General features: G+C 66.9%; 1 protein-coding gene across 1 annotated transcript in view; it reads left to right on the top strand.

Moving 5' to 3' along the window:
- The window catches only part of MGA (MAX dimerization protein MGA), a 36,166-nt gene that overhangs the window by 7,280 nt on the left and 13,010 nt on the right, over positions 1 to 15,876 (top strand). The window contains 13 exon segments of the mRNA XM_039913861.1: positions 163 to 250; positions 387 to 482; positions 2,407 to 2,538; positions 2,772 to 2,876; positions 3,323 to 4,011; positions 5,312 to 5,660; positions 6,787 to 7,010; positions 7,739 to 7,915; positions 8,991 to 9,063; positions 10,277 to 10,818; positions 12,813 to 12,966; positions 15,086 to 15,405; positions 15,515 to 15,650. Of these exon segments, the coding sequence (XP_039769795.1) occupies positions 163 to 250; positions 387 to 482; positions 2,407 to 2,538; positions 2,772 to 2,876; positions 3,323 to 4,011; positions 5,312 to 5,660; positions 6,787 to 7,010; positions 7,739 to 7,915; positions 8,991 to 9,063; positions 10,277 to 10,818; positions 12,813 to 12,966; positions 15,086 to 15,405; positions 15,515 to 15,650 (3,085 nt within the window).

The raw sequence follows: 15,876 nt of genomic DNA, 5'->3' as shown, positions 1-15,876 counted from the left end.
ACACACTTCCCCACCCCGGCTTTTTGGCTCCGGCTGGGTGAGGTGGGTTTCCAGCCCGTCTCCGCGGCGGCCCCTCCCCAACCCACCTTCCCTTTCGGAAACGGTCCTTGGGGCCTCGGCCCCAAGCGTCTCAAACCGCCGCGCCGCGCTCTCTTCCTCCAGGAAGCTCTCGACATTCACACAGCGGACAGAACGTCAGGAGAAGATCCGTCCGCTCTTCAGGCGTTAGCGTCTCCCGCCAACGGCCCAGGTATCGCTCGGTCCCAGACGGGCGCGGGCGGCTGCCGGGAACAGAGGGCCGTGGCCCTTTCCGTCCCGTGGGCCTGGAGGGCTTGTCGGGGGGGGGCCCCTCTCTTAATCCGGGGTCTCCGGGTTCCTCCGCCCAGACTGTAGAGCCCGCATCGGCCAGCTGGAGAAAGAGCTGTTGGAAGATCTGAAGACCTTGAGGCACAAGCAAGTGATCCATCCCGGCCTTCAAGAAGGTAGGTCGACGGGACTGCTTCCCGCGGGAAGAGGGACCCCGGGCTCCCCGTGGCCGAAGACCACCTCCTCCGGCCTGTCGATTTTTCCTGTCTGTGTCCCCGGGGTGCACGGGAGGCCCACCGATGGAGGATTTAGGATTGGGCAGATGAGAACTCTGGTCGTCCGGGGCAGCGCGTGGCACGGCGTCGACGGTCTTTGGGCTAGTGCCCTCTCGGGGCTGCTCCCCTTATTCATCCCCCTCCTCCTCAACACTCGAGTCCATATCTGTCATTGAGATGAATGGCGGTCCCTCCCGGTCTAGACTGTGGACGGGGAATCTCTCCGTGGTATCGTACTCTCCCGAGCAGTTAGTACAGTTCTCTTGCACAGAGTAAGTGCACGATAAATGCCGTCGACTTACTGACCGGCGGGTGCGACTGCCTGAGATTTTTCGGTCCCGTCTCCTCTCGTTTGGGCCTCCCCGGGGCAACCCTGTCACTGGCCAGGAGAAGTGAGTAATCAGGAACCCGGCCACCTCCGGTAGGCCTGCGTAGAAGGCAGCGGATCTTGACGGCGTAGGGGGGGCCCCGGGCTTTCGCCCCGGCGACTTTGCCCGATATCAACCCGCGGAGCTTTGGGGGGCAAGACTCGGTGTCCCGGTCGACGGCGACACCAGCCAGAACTTAGGAGCTCCGTCCGGCTTCCTCAGAAAAGTTGTCTGGAGCCTCCCTTCTCTGTGCCTCGGTTTCCTCATCTGTGAAACGGGGATCAGCTCCTACTCACCCTCCTGCTTAGCCCGTGAGCCCGGCGAGGGGACGGGAACGGTGTCAGTCCCGATCTTCCGTCTGCCCCGCTGCTCGGCGCTGTGCGGTCATGGGTTCGAGTCCTGGCTCCGCCGCTGGTCAGCCGTGTGACTGTGGGCAAGTCACTGAGCTGCTCTGTGCCTCAGTCACCTCATCTGTAAAATGGGGACTTAAGACCGCGAGCCTCAGGTGGGACAACCTGATTACCCTGTATCGACCCCAGTGCTTAGAACAGCACAGAGTAAGCGCTCAAGTCCCGACGTTACGAATATTATTGTTCCGGTGCTTGACACACAGTCAGCACTTAGTAGATATGTTATTATTGTCATCTCCTGCACGGGGACCGTAGGAACTGGGAGCTTGAGGCCCTGTCGGGGGTTGTCTTTAGGAGGACAACTTTTCTGGTATTCCTCCAGACCGTAAGCTCGCTGAGGGCAGGGGGGACGTCGCTGATGGGTTCTCCGAGCCCTCTCTGGATGTGAATCGGCCAGCCAAGGGTATCGATAGGGCGCCTACTCTGTGCAGAGCGCCGTACGCTACAGCCGAGTTGGTGGGCCCAATTCCCTGCCCACGAGGAGCTTCCAGCGTAGGGGAGTCCCCGTCCTCGCTGGACACCTCTTCCCAGATCCCTTCGGTACAGAAGGGTCCTGGCCTTGGATTTTGGCTCAGCGTCGCCTGGCGTTCTCCACTCTTCATATCTCCGATAACTCTCTTACCTGGAACCCCCCCCAAGCGCTTAGAACAGTGCTCTGCCCACATCAGGAGCTCCGCAGGTACCTGCGATTGACGGGGGAAAGAGCACTGGGCTCGAGGTCAGAGGACCTGGCTCTAATCACGGCTCTGCCAGTTGCCTCCTGGGTGACCGTGGGCGAGTCACTTCACCGCGCCGTGCTTCGTTCCCCCGACTGCACAGTGGGGATTCGGCCCTGTTCTCGCTTCTGTTTAGACTGTGAGCCTCAGACGGGACCCGTTTATTATAGTACACGGGGCCCGATTGTCTCGTGTCTACCCCAGGTCGTAGCACAGGGCTTGGCCCGTAGCAGGCGCTTGACAAATCCTACATTTATTACGAATCACTCCTCGCGAGGTGGCGAGAGCGTGTTGGTTTTGGTCTCTAACGTCGCGTGTCTCCTTCCGGCAGTGGGTCTGAAACTGAACTCGGTGGACCCGACCGTGAGCATTGACCTTAAATACTTGGGGGTGCAGCTGCCCCTGGCCCCCGCTACCAGCTTCCCCCTCTGGAGCCTCACCGGGGCCAGCCTCGGGGCCTCAGGTGAGTCTCCCCAACCGGTGGCGGGTACGCGGGTAGCGAGCCAGCCGGGCTGTCGGCGATGAGACGGGCGATTTATCGGGTTGCCGCGATTCCCGGTGGCCGGGTCTCTCCGAAAGCCGGAGGCGGGGCGGTGGGGGAAGGGGGCGGGAATCATCGCGCCGAGGGATCGGGGCTCGGACGAGGCCTCTGCTCCGTTCGGGCGCCCGGCTCACCGGCTCCTCTTTCTCCTTCAGACTCCGGGTTCCCCTTCGTCTCCCGGACCGGCAAGACCAACGATTTCACCAAGATCAAGGGCTGGAGGAGGAAATTTCACAGCGCGTCGGCCTCCCGGAACGAAGGTGACCAGGGGCGGGAGAGGGAGACGGGGAAGCCTCCCGGGCGCCTGTCGGCCCGCGACCTCCCGCGGTGCCCGAGTCGGGAGGCCGGGGTGGGGCGGGTCCCGGGGATCGTGGTGATGGTGGGCGACGCGGCGGGGTGGATGTGTGCGACCTCCTCTGTCCCCCTTCTCCTTCTGGCAGGGCCAACGGGGCGGGAGGCCCCTCTGGGGCGAGGTGGAAGGGGAGAGTCAGTCGAGGGCGCGACTTCCATGGCTTTCACAGCCCGCCCGTGGAGCGCTCTCCGTTGAGCAGATGAGCGAGTTCTGTCTCCCCCTTTAAGCTCGTCTGGGGCAGGGAATGTGTCTGTTTTTATTTTGCACTCTCCCCGTACTCCGCACGCGGTAAGCCCGATCGAATGAGCGGACGAATGAGCGAAGCGCCGTGTCTCTCTCTCCGGACCCTTCCAGGCGGCGGTTCGGAAGGCTCTCTGAAGAACCGCTCGGCTTTCTGCAGCGACAAGCTGGACGAGTACCTGGAGAACGAAGGCAAGCTGATGGAGTCCAGCCTGGGCTTCTCCTCCACCTCCCCGACGCCGCCCGTGGTCTACCAGCTCCCCACCAAGAGCACCAGCTACGTGCGGACGTTGGACAGCGTCCTCAAGAAGCAGTCCACCGCCGCCCCTTCCACCTCGTACTCTTCGAAGCCTCACCCGGCCCCCGCCGCCGCCTCCCGGAAGGGCAAGGCCCACGGCCGGCAGGCGGGCCCCGGCGGCCGAGCCAAGGCCGCCCCCTACAAGCCCATTTTGCCGTCGCCCGCGTCGCCCCGGCAGAGGCATCTCCAGGCGGTTCCGGGGGAGAAGGCGAGCAGGGCCGCCGCCGGCCTGTTGGACGGCCCGGTGGACAGCTTCGTCGTGCCCGCCCTGGAGGACGGCGTGCTGCCCAAGCCGACGGGCCCGCACCCCTGCCCCGGCCCGCCGCCCTTCCCTCCCAACCTGCCCCCGCTGCCCCCGCATCAGGCCGCCCGCCCCCCGGGCCTGTCCAAGTCTCAGGTGAAGCTCATGGACCTGGAGGACTGCGCCCTGTGGGAAGGCAAGCCCCGGACCTACATCACCGAGGAGCGGGCGGACGTGTCCCTGGCCACCCTGCTCACGGCTCAGGTGGGCGCCTGGCGGTTCACTTTTAACCGCTCCGTCGGTTCCCCACGAGCCTGGGGACCGTGGGTGGGGGGAGAGAGACCGGGGCCTCCTTTGTTCGGCTCGAGCCGCCGGATGGGCGGGAGAAGTTTCCAGCCGAGGGGCGCAGGGCAGCGGGGCCTCTGAGTGACGTCCCCCCTCCCGTGGCAAGGCAGCTTGCCGTTCTGAGAGTCTCTAACTCCAGTCTCCGGCAAATGATAGCAACAACTGTGGCATTGATTAAGCGCTTACGATGTGCCGAGCGCCGGGGGTAGGTAGGAGGTAATCCAGTTGGACGCGGTCCCCGTCCCACACGGGGAGCGCGGTCGTAATCCCCATTTTACAGATGAGGGAACTGAGGCCCAGAGAAGGGAAGTGACTCGCCCGAGGTCCCCCAGCGGACACACGCCGGAGCTGGGATTAGGACCCACGTCTCTCCGACTCCCAGGCCAGGGCTCTTTCCGCCGGGCCACGCTGCTTCCCCCTGGTCCGGTTCGAAGGGCCCCGAAGCCCGTCGTTGGGCGGGGGCGGTCTCTATCTGTTGCCGAGTTGTCCATTCCAAGCGCTTAGTACAGTGCTCTGCACCTAGTAAGCGCCCAATAAATACTATTGAATGAATGAATGCTTGAGAGGTTCTCAACCCCAGAAAGATCCCCTTGAAAAAAAATCCTGCCTCTCGGACCAGAGCCCCATTTTCCCCGTCGGGTGGGCCGAGATGGAGGGAGAGCGGGTCGCAGGGCGCCCGTGTCGGCAGCCCGGGCCGGGGGGGGCGTCCCATCTCCCAAGGATACTACGAGAAGCCAGCGAGTCCCGCTTCCCTACTGGATAAGCCACCGGAGAGGCTTCTCCCCGCCCCCGGTTCCGGGGATCTCGGGACTACACCGGCCTCGGACCTTCGGGCTCGCCGGGACCGATGATTTGCAAAGCTGCCGACAGCCCCCGGGTCCACGCCGGTTAATTCTGCCCATCCGCGAGCAGACCCGTGCCCGTCCGGCACCGCCCACCCCACCTCCCCGCGACATCAGTGTTGAGAGCGACCTCCGCCCTTAAATCTGGGGGTGCCCCGCTGCCTCTCTGTTTCGGTCAACGCGCTCCCTTGCCCTCTCCCTCTCTGTCCCAAACGGACGTTTGCCGTTTGTCTTGCTCTGCCCCGGCGGCGATCGGGGAGCGTCAGACCAGAGGGTCCTCGGTGGCGGGGGAGATGCGCCCGGGGCATCGGGCGCGAGGCCGGGCCGAGGTGCCGAGCCCATCTCAGGAGAGCTCCGGGATCCGCTTTTCCCCGCAGGCGTCGCTGAAGACCAAACCCATCCACAAAATCATCCGGAAGCGGGCCCCCCCGTGCAACAACGACTTCTGCCGGCTGGGCTGCGTCTGTGCCAGCCTAGCCCTGGAGAACCGCCAGCCGGCCCACTGCCGCCGGCCCGACTGCATGTTCGGCTGCACCTGCTTGAAGAGGAAGGTGATGCTCGTCAGGGCGGGCTCGAAGCCCAGGCGGGTCCTGAGGAAGGTCCTGCACCAGGAGTTCGGGTTCGGCGGGCCCCCGGCGGAGGACGAGCCCAGGGAAGCCGGGGACGGGGACAGAGAGGAGGAGCAGCGGCTCAGGGAACGGAGGAAGAGGAAGAGGGTGGAGTACGGTGAGTGTCACCGCCCGGGCGATCCGTGGCGGGCGGGCCGGGTCGCCGAAGGGAACGGTCCTGGGTCTCCCCGGCTCCCCTGCCGGGGGGGGGGGGGGGGGCACGGAGCCACGCCCGCCCCGTCTCAGGATTTCCCAAGCCCTCGTTCGTGCAGCGCGCTGTACTGGGCGCCCGGGACGGGGGAGCAGACACGGTCCCTGCCCGCCAGGAGCTTTCGGTCTAGCGGGGGAGACGGACCCCGAAAGGAATCGTAGGTAGGGGAAGCCACTCGGTGGAAGCCGGGGACTCTGCGGGATGGCCGGCCGTCCCCGAGTCGAGGCTGTTAGGAAGCGCCCCTGGGGACGCTGCCCAGCCCCCGGAGGGGTCCGTTGCTTTGGCTGGGTCGAGCGGGGACACTCCCCCCTCCTCATCCACAGACAGTGACTCTCTCCCCCTCCTCAAAGCCCAGAGGCCTCTTCCGAGAGGCCTTCCCTGACTAAACCCTCCTCTCCTCCCACTCCCTTCTGCGTCGCCTCGACCCGCTCCCTTTATTCGTCCCCCCCCTCCCAGCCCCACGGCACTGACGTACGTATCTGTCATTTCCTTCTTTGTGTTAACATCTGTCGCCCCATCTAGACTGTAAGCTCGCTGTGGGCAGGGAAGGTTTCTGTTTATTATTGTATCGTCCTCTCCCCGGCGCTTAGTACGGTCCTCTGCGCACAGTAAGCGCTCAATAAAGACTCAGTAGATACCGGTCCGACTGACCGTCTGACCGACCGGTCCCGGACGGTTGGCTTTCCCGGTGGTCCCAGGGACGCCGCTTCCTCCGGAGAGGTTGCCGACTCCAATCCCCGCCCGTTGGCCGCGTGACTTGGGGCAGGTCACTTGGCTCCTCTGGGCCTCGGTTCCCTCGTCTGCAAAATGGGGATTGAGACGGAGCCCCACGTGGGACGGGAGCCGCGTCCTACCAGATTTGCTCTTATCTACCTCAGGACCTAGTATAGTGTCCGGCGCATGGTAAGCGCTTAGCAAATATCCCAATTCTTGTATCTGGTGGAAGAACCCTGGTGTCCCGAGCGGGGCTCGGGCCAGGGGGAGGCTCCCGGCTCTGATCCACTGTTGCGTTTCCTCCTCGTGTCTGGCTCAGCCATCTGTGACCCGGAGCCCGAACTGCCCGTTCGCCATTACCCGCTCTGGGTGAAGGTGGAAGGCGAAGTGGACCCCGAGCCTGTCTACATCCCCACCCCCTCCGTCGTCGAGCCCGCGAAGGCCCCGGGGCTGCCTCACCCGGAGAGCTCGTTGGCCAGCAAGACCAGGCCCCCGGCCGGAGCCAAACCGGCGAGGGCGTACGCCCCCAAGCCCAACCCAGTGGTAAGCCCGGCGGGGCCGGGGAGGTGGCCAGAGAGTAGGTCATCCCGGGGGCCAAACGCTAGATTCCCCTCTGCCGGTCTCTGACGGTTCGTCGTTTCGACGGGCGAGGCGGTCTCGCGGTCCCCCTCGACTTTCTGATCTGGCTCTTCTGAGTCTTGTGTTTCTGGTTTGGAGGAGGAGGGCGAAGGGAGTCGTGCCGGCCATCGGGCTTGGCAGGGAGCACAGATGCGGAGGGAGATGGGCGACCGGTGGCCCGGCTCTAGGGGCCTAAGCCAGGGTTCCCGAGGGCGGGGACGGTGGGGTGACCACGGCCCCGGGGTGAGACTTCCTGGGGGCGGTGGGGAAAGGCCTCTGAGAGGTAGTTCGGGGGCGCGGGATCCAGATGGGATGAGCGTGATCGGCGGGAGGCTGGCGAGGCCCTCGAGCGAGCGGCCATTAGGGGGAGGACCGAGGGCAACCCCTTTCGGGACCGCTCGCGGGAATTCTCAGACTCTGAGTCTGGAAATGGTTCGGATATCTTGTTCCTCGGGGCGGACGGTGGGGAGGACCCTTTCCGGCTCAGCCCCGCCTCCCCGTGCCGGCCCTCATGGTCCCCACTTCGGGAACCCCGCGACAGCCCCCCGGCGTCGGAGCCGGGAGGCCGACAACCCGGGGGGATCGGGGTCGGGGAGCGTGGGATAAAGCGGGGTCGTGGCTTGCGTGTACGCCTACGTCTGTGTGGTTTCCAGATCCGGGAGGAGGAGAAGGACCCCGTCTACCTCTACTTTGAGAGCATGATGACGTGCGCCCGGGTCCGAGTTTACGAGCGCAAAGGAGAGGAAGACGGCCAGTCTCCCCTGTCCACCCCGCCGCCGCCTCCCCAGCGGAGCCCGGGCGGGAGCGACTCGACCGACGGCCGCGAGAAGGTGAGGGGCTGCCTTTTCCCTCCCTGTCGGCCCCGCCGCCCCCTCGGAGCTTTTAAAAACGGGCTCCTCGGTTGACCGGCCCTTGAACCGAGGCAGGGGGGCTTCCCCTGCCCCCACTGGAGAGGGCGGCGTCCCTCCAGGACGCTCGACCGGTGTGGAGCCGGGCCGGGGACTCAGGTGGCACCCGCCCTGCAGCCCATCCTTTCCAGCGACGTCTGCCGAGGCCTCGCGGGTGCCGAGGGCTCAGGCTTGAGGCGAAAATGAACCCGAAAGGCGCGGCCCTTAGAAAAACCGCGCTATCTCTGCTGTGTGCCGAGCGCTGGGGTAGATGGGCTCGCGGTCGAAGGGGGAGGGAGAACGGGTCCCGCCCCACCGTTTTCCGCCCGAGGAAACCGAGGCGCGGGTCACGCAGCGGGCAGGCGGCACGGCAGGCGAGAAGCAGCGTGACCTAGTGGATGAAACACAGACCCCAGGTCACCCAGAAGGACGTGGGGTCCAAGCCCAGCTCCGCCTCTTGTCTTCTGTGTGACCTTGGGCAAGTCGCTTCACTTCTCCGGGCCCGTTACCTTAACTGTAAAATGGAGATTAGGACTGTGAGCCCTAGGTGGGCCAGGGACCGTCCGATCTGATTAACCCGGACCTACCTCAGTGCTTAGAACAGTGCCTGGCACATAGTAAGCGCTTAACAGATGCCATAAAAATGGGACGGGGGGCTCACCAGGTGCCAAGCACCGTACTTAGCCCCGGGGAGATACAAGATGATCAAGTTAGATCCAATCTCTCGTCTCGCGCTGTGTGAGAAGGAGGGAGAGCGGGTCACGAATCTCCATTTTGCAACCGAGGGAACTGAGGCACAGAGACGTTGTGATTGCCCAGAGACACACCCGATCTTCCACCGGGCACCTTGAGGCCGCCCTCTCCGAACTGGTCGAACTGGAAGCTCTCCGTGGGCAGGGATCGTGGCTGCCAACTCTGTGGTGTCGTCCTCGCCCGCAGCTGGGTGCTCTTCGCGCGGCAAGGGCCCCCGTAAATGCCGTCGACCCATCGATCTCTCCGTGAATTTGCCCCCCTGCAGGAATGCGACTCCGAACATCAACCGCCGAAGCCAAGCGTCGGTGACGCGGAGAAGGACAGCGACAAGTCGGAAGGTAAGAGGCAAGTCTCGCTGGTTGTCACTTGACTTGCGGGAAGCGGTCGCTTTCGGCCCTTCCACTCGACCCCGGTCCGCCCCGGGAGGAGGGAAGGCCGGGCGGCCGCCCCGCGGCCGCCGTCCCGTGAGGGTCGGCGGGAGGGAGTGGACGCCGGGGGGGGGGCGGTCAGTCCGGAGGGCAGGTTAACGAGAAACGCCGAGCCCGGCTGGTCGGGGAGAGACCTGTAAAAGGTTTGGCATCTGCAGCTTCCTCCCCTGACGTCTCTTCTTCTCTGCAGAAAACAAATCCAGGCTGGAAGGTCCTCGAGGGCGGGGATCGTGTCTGCCAATATTGTTGTATTGCACTCTCCCGAGTGCTTAGTAGAGCGCTCCGCCGTATAGTATAAGAGCTCAATAAATGCCGATAAAAAAAAAAAAAGAAACCCGCCCCCTACCCCCACTCCCCCCAATCCCTCTTTCCTGGAATGGTCTTAGACTTAGTGACTGCGTGATAATGATCCTCCCTTTGAGTTTCACCCCGTGTGTTCGTGTGACGATGGATCGAGGGATATTTGCCCCGAGTTTCACCCTTGCTTGGCTTAGTTGTACCCGTGGGCTCTCCCGCGGCCTCGGCGGGGTTAGGGCGATCCCGGAATTTAGTCGGTCGTCCGAGGCCGTTTTAGGAATTGGGACCGTCCCGGCTCCAGGGGGTCAGCCTGCCTCCCACCCGTCCCCGGCTGCCGTGACTCCCTTTAAGACGCACCCCGTCCCGGCTGAAGCGGGCCCGACCCTCGGTCGGCGTAGCTTCCAGCCCCTGCCGCCCGCCTCGGGGTGGAGTCCCGGAAGCCCGGTCTTCGACGGAGCCGGGGGGCTTCAGTCGGAGTGGCTGGCTTCCGGGCCCCCGGCCCCGTCCGTATTTTTGGGCCGTCATTACCCCGGCCCGGCAACGGAGCCCAGCCGCGGCCCTGGGTGGCGGGGCCCGTCGGTCACGGGGTCGCGAACGGAACCCCCGGGCTTGGATTTGCGGGGCGGGGGGTGTGGGAAGAGGGAGGGGTGGAGGCGGGGGTGGGCGGCGACTAGACCCAGCGCTCCTTGGACCGCCCCCGGGGTCGGGATCCTCGGTGGCGAGCCGGACCCCGAGCCCATTTCCGCCGTGGCCTGGGGGAAGGGGTCGTCGGGATTCGGCGAGCCGCCGTGGGGCCCCGCAGCAATCGGTCTGGGTTCCCTGTCAGAGCCAGGCTGGCGGACCCCCCGGCCCGAAGGGGACCCCTCTCCCTCGACCTCGTACGTGCACCGGCCGTCGCCCGGCGGGCCCACCAAGCTGATCGAGATCATCTCCGACTGCAACTGGGAGGAAGACCGCGGCAAGATCCTGAGCATCCTGTCGCAGCACCTCAACAGCAACATGCCCCAGTCCCTCAAGGTGGGCAGCTTCATCATCGAGCTGGCGTCGCAGCGCCAGGGCCGGGAGGACGGCAAGGAGCCCTCCGTCTACTCGTCCCGCGTGAAGATCTCCATGCCGCCCTGCCGGGACCACCGGGGCGAGGCGGGCGGGGCCCCCGACCCGGACCCGGAGACGCCCGAGGGCGCCGCGGCGGCCGCCCGGGAAAAGGCGGCGGACAGCGTGACGCTCGTGCGCCTGGAGGCCGTGGACAGGCTGCGGGAGAAGCTGCCCGGGGGCAAGGGCCTCCCCTTTTACTCCGGACTCTCTCCCGCGGGGAGGCTGGTGGCCTACAAACGTAAATCCGGCCCGAGTCCCGCAGGGCTGATCCAGGTGAGAACCGCCTTCGCTTGGGGGGCCGTAGCCCTGACTGGAGGAGGTGGTCTGCCGGCGTCCTCGCCGCCCGGGGGCGGGGGGGGCGCGCCTCGGCCGGAGGCCGCGGAGGAGACGGCCGCCGGATCGGGAATCGGGCCGGCCGGTCGAGGCCGCGTCCCTGCCGCGCGCTCCGCCCCCGTCCCGGAACCTACCCGACGTGGTCTCGTCGGCCGGTGTCGGCGGGGGCCCCCGAGAGGAGGTTCCGGTCTGGCCGAGAGCCCGGCCCCGGGCCCGCCGCTTCCACCGCCGAAGTCGGGGCGTCTCCGTTTCGGAAGAGAGGGCGTGCGGGGTCCGGGGAACCGGCGAGGGATCGTGGCCGGGGACCAGGGTGTGTTCCCGCGGCGCGGGGGTGGCGCGCCCTCCCTCTGCCGAGGCGCAAGGAGCTGGCCCGACCGGAACCCCTAGGCAGGCGGGGTTTGGCACCCGGTGCTCTTCGGAAGACGGGCTTTCAACGGAAGCAGGCGATTCTTCCTGAAAGGGTCCGCTTCCCGCCCCAGATGGGTCTGGCGGCGGGAGCCAGGTCTGCCGGGCGTCCCCCGCCCCGTGAACCACCTCCCGGCCCCCTTGACCCGGGGGAACGATTCGGAAAGGGATAGGGGCGTGTGACGGATTTAGCCGAGGGCTTTGGGCTCACCTAAGCGGACCCCGCTTCCCCCGGGGCAACCGGAAGGGCGACGAGGGTCCAGATTAAACTCACTGTGGGCAGGGAACGGGTCCGCCAGCTCGGTTGTATTATACCGCCCCAGGTCCTTAGTGAAATGCTCTGCACGCAGTAAGTACTCAATAAATGCCGTCGGCGATGACGCCGGTAGGAAGCGGAGGCAGGGAGCGATGGATTGACTCGCCCCGGGGCCCGCGGGGGAGCCCGGGAGAGCCGGGCGGAGCGGCTCTGATCCCCGCAGGCTGCCGGCTCAGAGGCCTCGCCGGATCGCCCTCCTCCGAGGAGAGGGGTCCCCGTCTTGGCCGCGAGACGTTCCTGGTCGGCGGCGAGGCCGGGGCTCCCCGGGGGCACCCCGGGCGGTCAGCCAACTCTGGTTCGGTGTCCTGTTGGGACCTTTCCTCGGAGGAGCCGCCCCCCAGCTCTGCCCCGCACTCCGCCTCTCCGTCCCTTCCCGCGCACAGTTTGCCAAGCCCCTCGGGAGGTTGGCGGCCGGACCGGAGAAGAACCTCGGCCTCCGTCTGTTGGCCCGGCCGCCACCCGGCCTGCGGAGGCGGGCTCGCCTGAGCTCCGCCCCGCCCTTCGTGCCAGGTCTGCGGCCCTGCGGCCACCCCGGTCTCTCCCGGGGGAGCCGAGAAGGCGAGGCCCGGTTCCCTGGCCGGAGGCTCCCGGGGTGCACCTCCCCGTGCGGAGGCCGGGGGAGAGGGGTTGGGTGCGGGGAGGTTTCCGTGCCTCCGGATCGGAGCGTGGCCGAACGGGATCCCCTCGGAGGTCACAGTTGGGACCCTCCGGCTCCCTCCGAGCGGCACCTCTGGGCCGCGGCTCGCCCGCCCCTCCCCGGGTCGGGCCGACCGGATCTGCCTCCCGAGCCGGCCGAGTCCGGAGGTGTGGTGGACCAGTTCTCGCCCGGGCTTAGCGTCGCGGGGAGCCGGGGGGGGGGGGGGGGGGGGGGGTCGCCTCCGGAGGGTGTCCGTTCCAACCCGGCCAAGGAGGAGAGTCGTCCCGCCGTCCCCGCGCCGTCCCCCGCCCCGGCTCCGAGTCGGAGGAGTGCCCTCGGACCCCCCGGTAAAGTCGTGTTGTCAACAAGGGAGGCGAGTCAGCGAGAGAATCTCATTTTTACAGAATTTCTCTTTGCCACTTGTTTCAGGTTAATGGTAAAAGTTACCCGCAGGCTAAGTTGCTATTGGGACAGATGGGGGCATTGCATCCAGCCAATAGGCTAGCTGCTTATATCACAGGCAGGTTGCGACCCACAGTCCTGGACCTCTCAACCCTCAGTACTGTCATCTCCAAGGTAGCATCCAATGCCAAGGCGGCTGCCTCCAGGACGCCCCCCGCCCAGGTGCCTTCGCCGGCCGCTCCCCAAGCGACGCCGCCGCCCTCCAGCGCCTCGCCCGCCTCGCCCGCGACGACCTTGAAGGCGTCTGTCCCGGCCCAGAGACCCCCGGGTGAGTCGGCGCGCGCCTCCCGCTTCCCGCCCCTCCCCACCCCCCCACCCGACTGCTCCGCGGCCGGCTTCCCGGGGCGGGGGCCGGCGGCCGAATCCGGGATCGGTCCGGCTTGGCTTTTGATGTCTGTCTCGCTTTGCTGTCTTTGCCTCTCTACAGCTCTTAAGCAGAATTGCTTGGTGGTGATAAGTAGCCCATTGACCTAGCACCCCGGGGCGGCTTGACCTCTCATTAGGAGTAAGTCTGTTTTCAGATGTTACTGACTCGATGCCTTGTCTGCTTTGTCGTTGGTTTACGCAGCAAGAGTTGAGAGTTGGGGTCAATGAGTGCTCCTCCTCATCCTCTTCGTCCTTTGTCCTCTCCCTCCTCGTCCTCTCTCCCTCCTCCTCCTCCTCGTCATCCCCCTCGTCCTCCCTCCCTCCTCCTCCTCGTCCTTTCCCTCCTCCTCCTCGTCCTTGCCCCCCTCCTCCTCGTCCTTGCCCCCCTCCTCGTCCTTGCCCCCCTCCTCCTCGTCCTTGCCCCCCTCCTCCTCGTCCTTGCCCCCCTCCTCCTCGTCCTTGCCCCCCCCCTCGTCGTCCTTGCCCCCCTCCTCCTCGTCCTTGCCCCTCCTCGTCGTCCTTGCCCCTCCTCGTCGTCCTTGCCCCTCCTCGTCGTCCTTGCCCTTCCTCGTCGTCCTTGCCCCTCCTCGTCGTCCTTGCCCCTCCTCGTCGTCCTTGCCCCTCCTCGTCGTCCTTGCCCCTCCTCGTCGTCCTTGCCCTTCCTCGTCGTCCTTGCCCTTCCTCGTCGTCCTTGCCCTTCCTCGTCGTCCTTGCCCCCCTCCTCGTCGTCCTTGCCCTTCCTCGTCGTCCTTGCCCTTCCTCGTCGTCCTTGCCCTTCCTCCGCGTCCTTGCCCTTCCTCCTTTTACTCTCCCTTCTCCTCCTCTTTCTTCTCCTCTTCCTCCTCTCCCTTCTCCTCCTCCTCCTTTTAATCTCCCTTCTCGTCGCCCAGTCTCCTCGTCCTCTCCCTCCTCCTCCTCGTGTCCGTCTCGCCTTCCAGCTCCTCTTCAGGGTTGGAAAGGACAGTAGAAGGTAGCTGGGTTTCTCCAGGTGGCTTCCCCGCCTCCCTCCCCGCACCCTCCTCTCCCCCCGCAGTTGTTCTTCGTGACGGGTGAGCCCTTGCGCCTTGGCCAGCAGCCCCGTCGGGCGATGGGCAGAGTTGTGACGGGCCCGGCCGAGCCGGGGGGGAGGGGGGGGCTTCGCCCGACCCGGGGCCCGAAGCCAGTCGTCCCTTGGAAGACATCGTGTGTGGTGTCTTCCCCGCGTCCTCCCCCCGACCCCGGGGTCCGGGAAACAGGCGTGCCCACCTTCCTTCCGTCAGGCGGTGCCGGGCCGCACCCCGGCTGGGGGGGTCCGGGCGTGGCCGCCATCTTCGGGGAGGGGTCTCCTTCCCCCCACCCCCGTCCTGCAGCGGTCCGGCGGGTCCGCGGGTCTCGGCTGTTCCGGACGGCACCTTGGCATCCGCGCCCAATTCTCTCCTCCCCAGCTGGCGGGGTCCTGTTGGGGACGGGGCGGGCTGGGGCGGCTTGCGCCTCCGCGGCGGCCACCTCCTCTCAGGCTTTCCTACCGTTCTCCTAGGCAGTCCCGTCCCGCCTGCCCTCTCGTAGCGGGTTAGCTCGCCCCGGCGCCCGGGAGTTTGGACGGAGGGCCCCGGGTCTCGGGGGATGAGGGGAGGCAGGGTGGCACGGCGGGATTCTCCCCGTCAGCGGCGAGAGGCCCTACCCTTCGCGCACCTCTCCTCCCGCTGAGCACGGCCACCGCTCTGGGTTGGCTTCTTGCCACCCCCACCCGTCCGCGTCCCCGCGCCGCCGGGAGGGAGAGCTTCGGTTCGAAGAGTTGATTCTCCCCGTAGGGCCCCCAGCCATAACCGGCCTTGGGCGAGAGCCCGGGCCAGTGAGGAGAACCGGAGGGAGACGCCCCCCCACCCCCACCGCCGGCCTCGAGGCGGATTGGCGTGCCGTAGGGCCCCGGCGGCCGCCGAAGCCGACGGCCCCCCGGCCGACGGTGCCCCGGCTCAGTCCTTCACGTGAACTGTCCGGCGGGAACCGTTTGAAATTTTTGACCTGCAAATTTTTATTTGCAGCGACCCGGCCCTCTCCCGGTGGTGTGTTCACACAGTTTGTGATGAGCGAGGTCGGAGCCCTGCGGCAGAAGATTCCTGGAGTTAGCGCCCCCCAGCCCCTGCCAGGCCCACCCGGGTTCAGTTTCGGGCAACCTCCGCTAGCGGTCGCCGTCCCCGGGGCCGTCCCGGGGGTCGGCCTCGGCCCCGTCGCCGCCCTCGCCGCCGTCCCTCGAGTGTCTTTAGAGAGCGTCCCCCCCGGGGCCTCTCCCGCCGGGACCGCCGACCCGGGTGCTAAGGAAACCCCCGGGGCTTCTCCCGACGGCGCCGCCGCCCCGGGGGCGGCCGGGGGCCTCGGCTCGCCCGCCCCCCCCCCCCCCGGCGGTGGCCACCGCGACCGCCGCCCCCCCGGCTCCCTCCGACTCCGTATTCGCGCCCCCGGCCGCCTGGCTTCCCGTCGCCTCCGCGGCGGGGGCGGCCGCCGCCGCGTCTTCCTCCGCGGCGACTCCACCGGCTTCACCCCTCGGTTCTATTCCTCTTGTTCTCTCGGGGATTGGTGCGACTCCGCCAGTGGGTCGGTCGCCACCAGGTAAGGCTCGGACTCGTCTCACGGGCCACCGGCTGGCGTGATCATTTCCGTCCCCTTCCGGCCTCTTCTCCATCCCACGCTCGGGGCTCGGAGGGGTGGGGAGGGGAGGGGAAGGGCGCGGGCCTGTCGGGCAGGAGGGGAGCCGGGCGGCGGAGGGGTCGGTGCCCGTCCGAGGGAGCGGGCGCCGCGCTTCGGCGGGCCGCTCTAGTGATGGGCGGCGGCGGTA

The sequence above is a fragment of the Ornithorhynchus anatinus genome, chromosome 13, assembly GCF_004115215.2.
Source record: "Ornithorhynchus anatinus isolate Pmale09 chromosome 13, mOrnAna1.pri.v4, whole genome shotgun sequence".
Classification (NCBI taxonomy): domain Eukaryota; kingdom Metazoa; phylum Chordata; class Mammalia; order Monotremata; family Ornithorhynchidae; genus Ornithorhynchus; species Ornithorhynchus anatinus.
The sequence above is the reverse complement of the archived record's forward strand: the minus strand, read 5'-3'. Positions and strand labels throughout refer to the sequence as shown.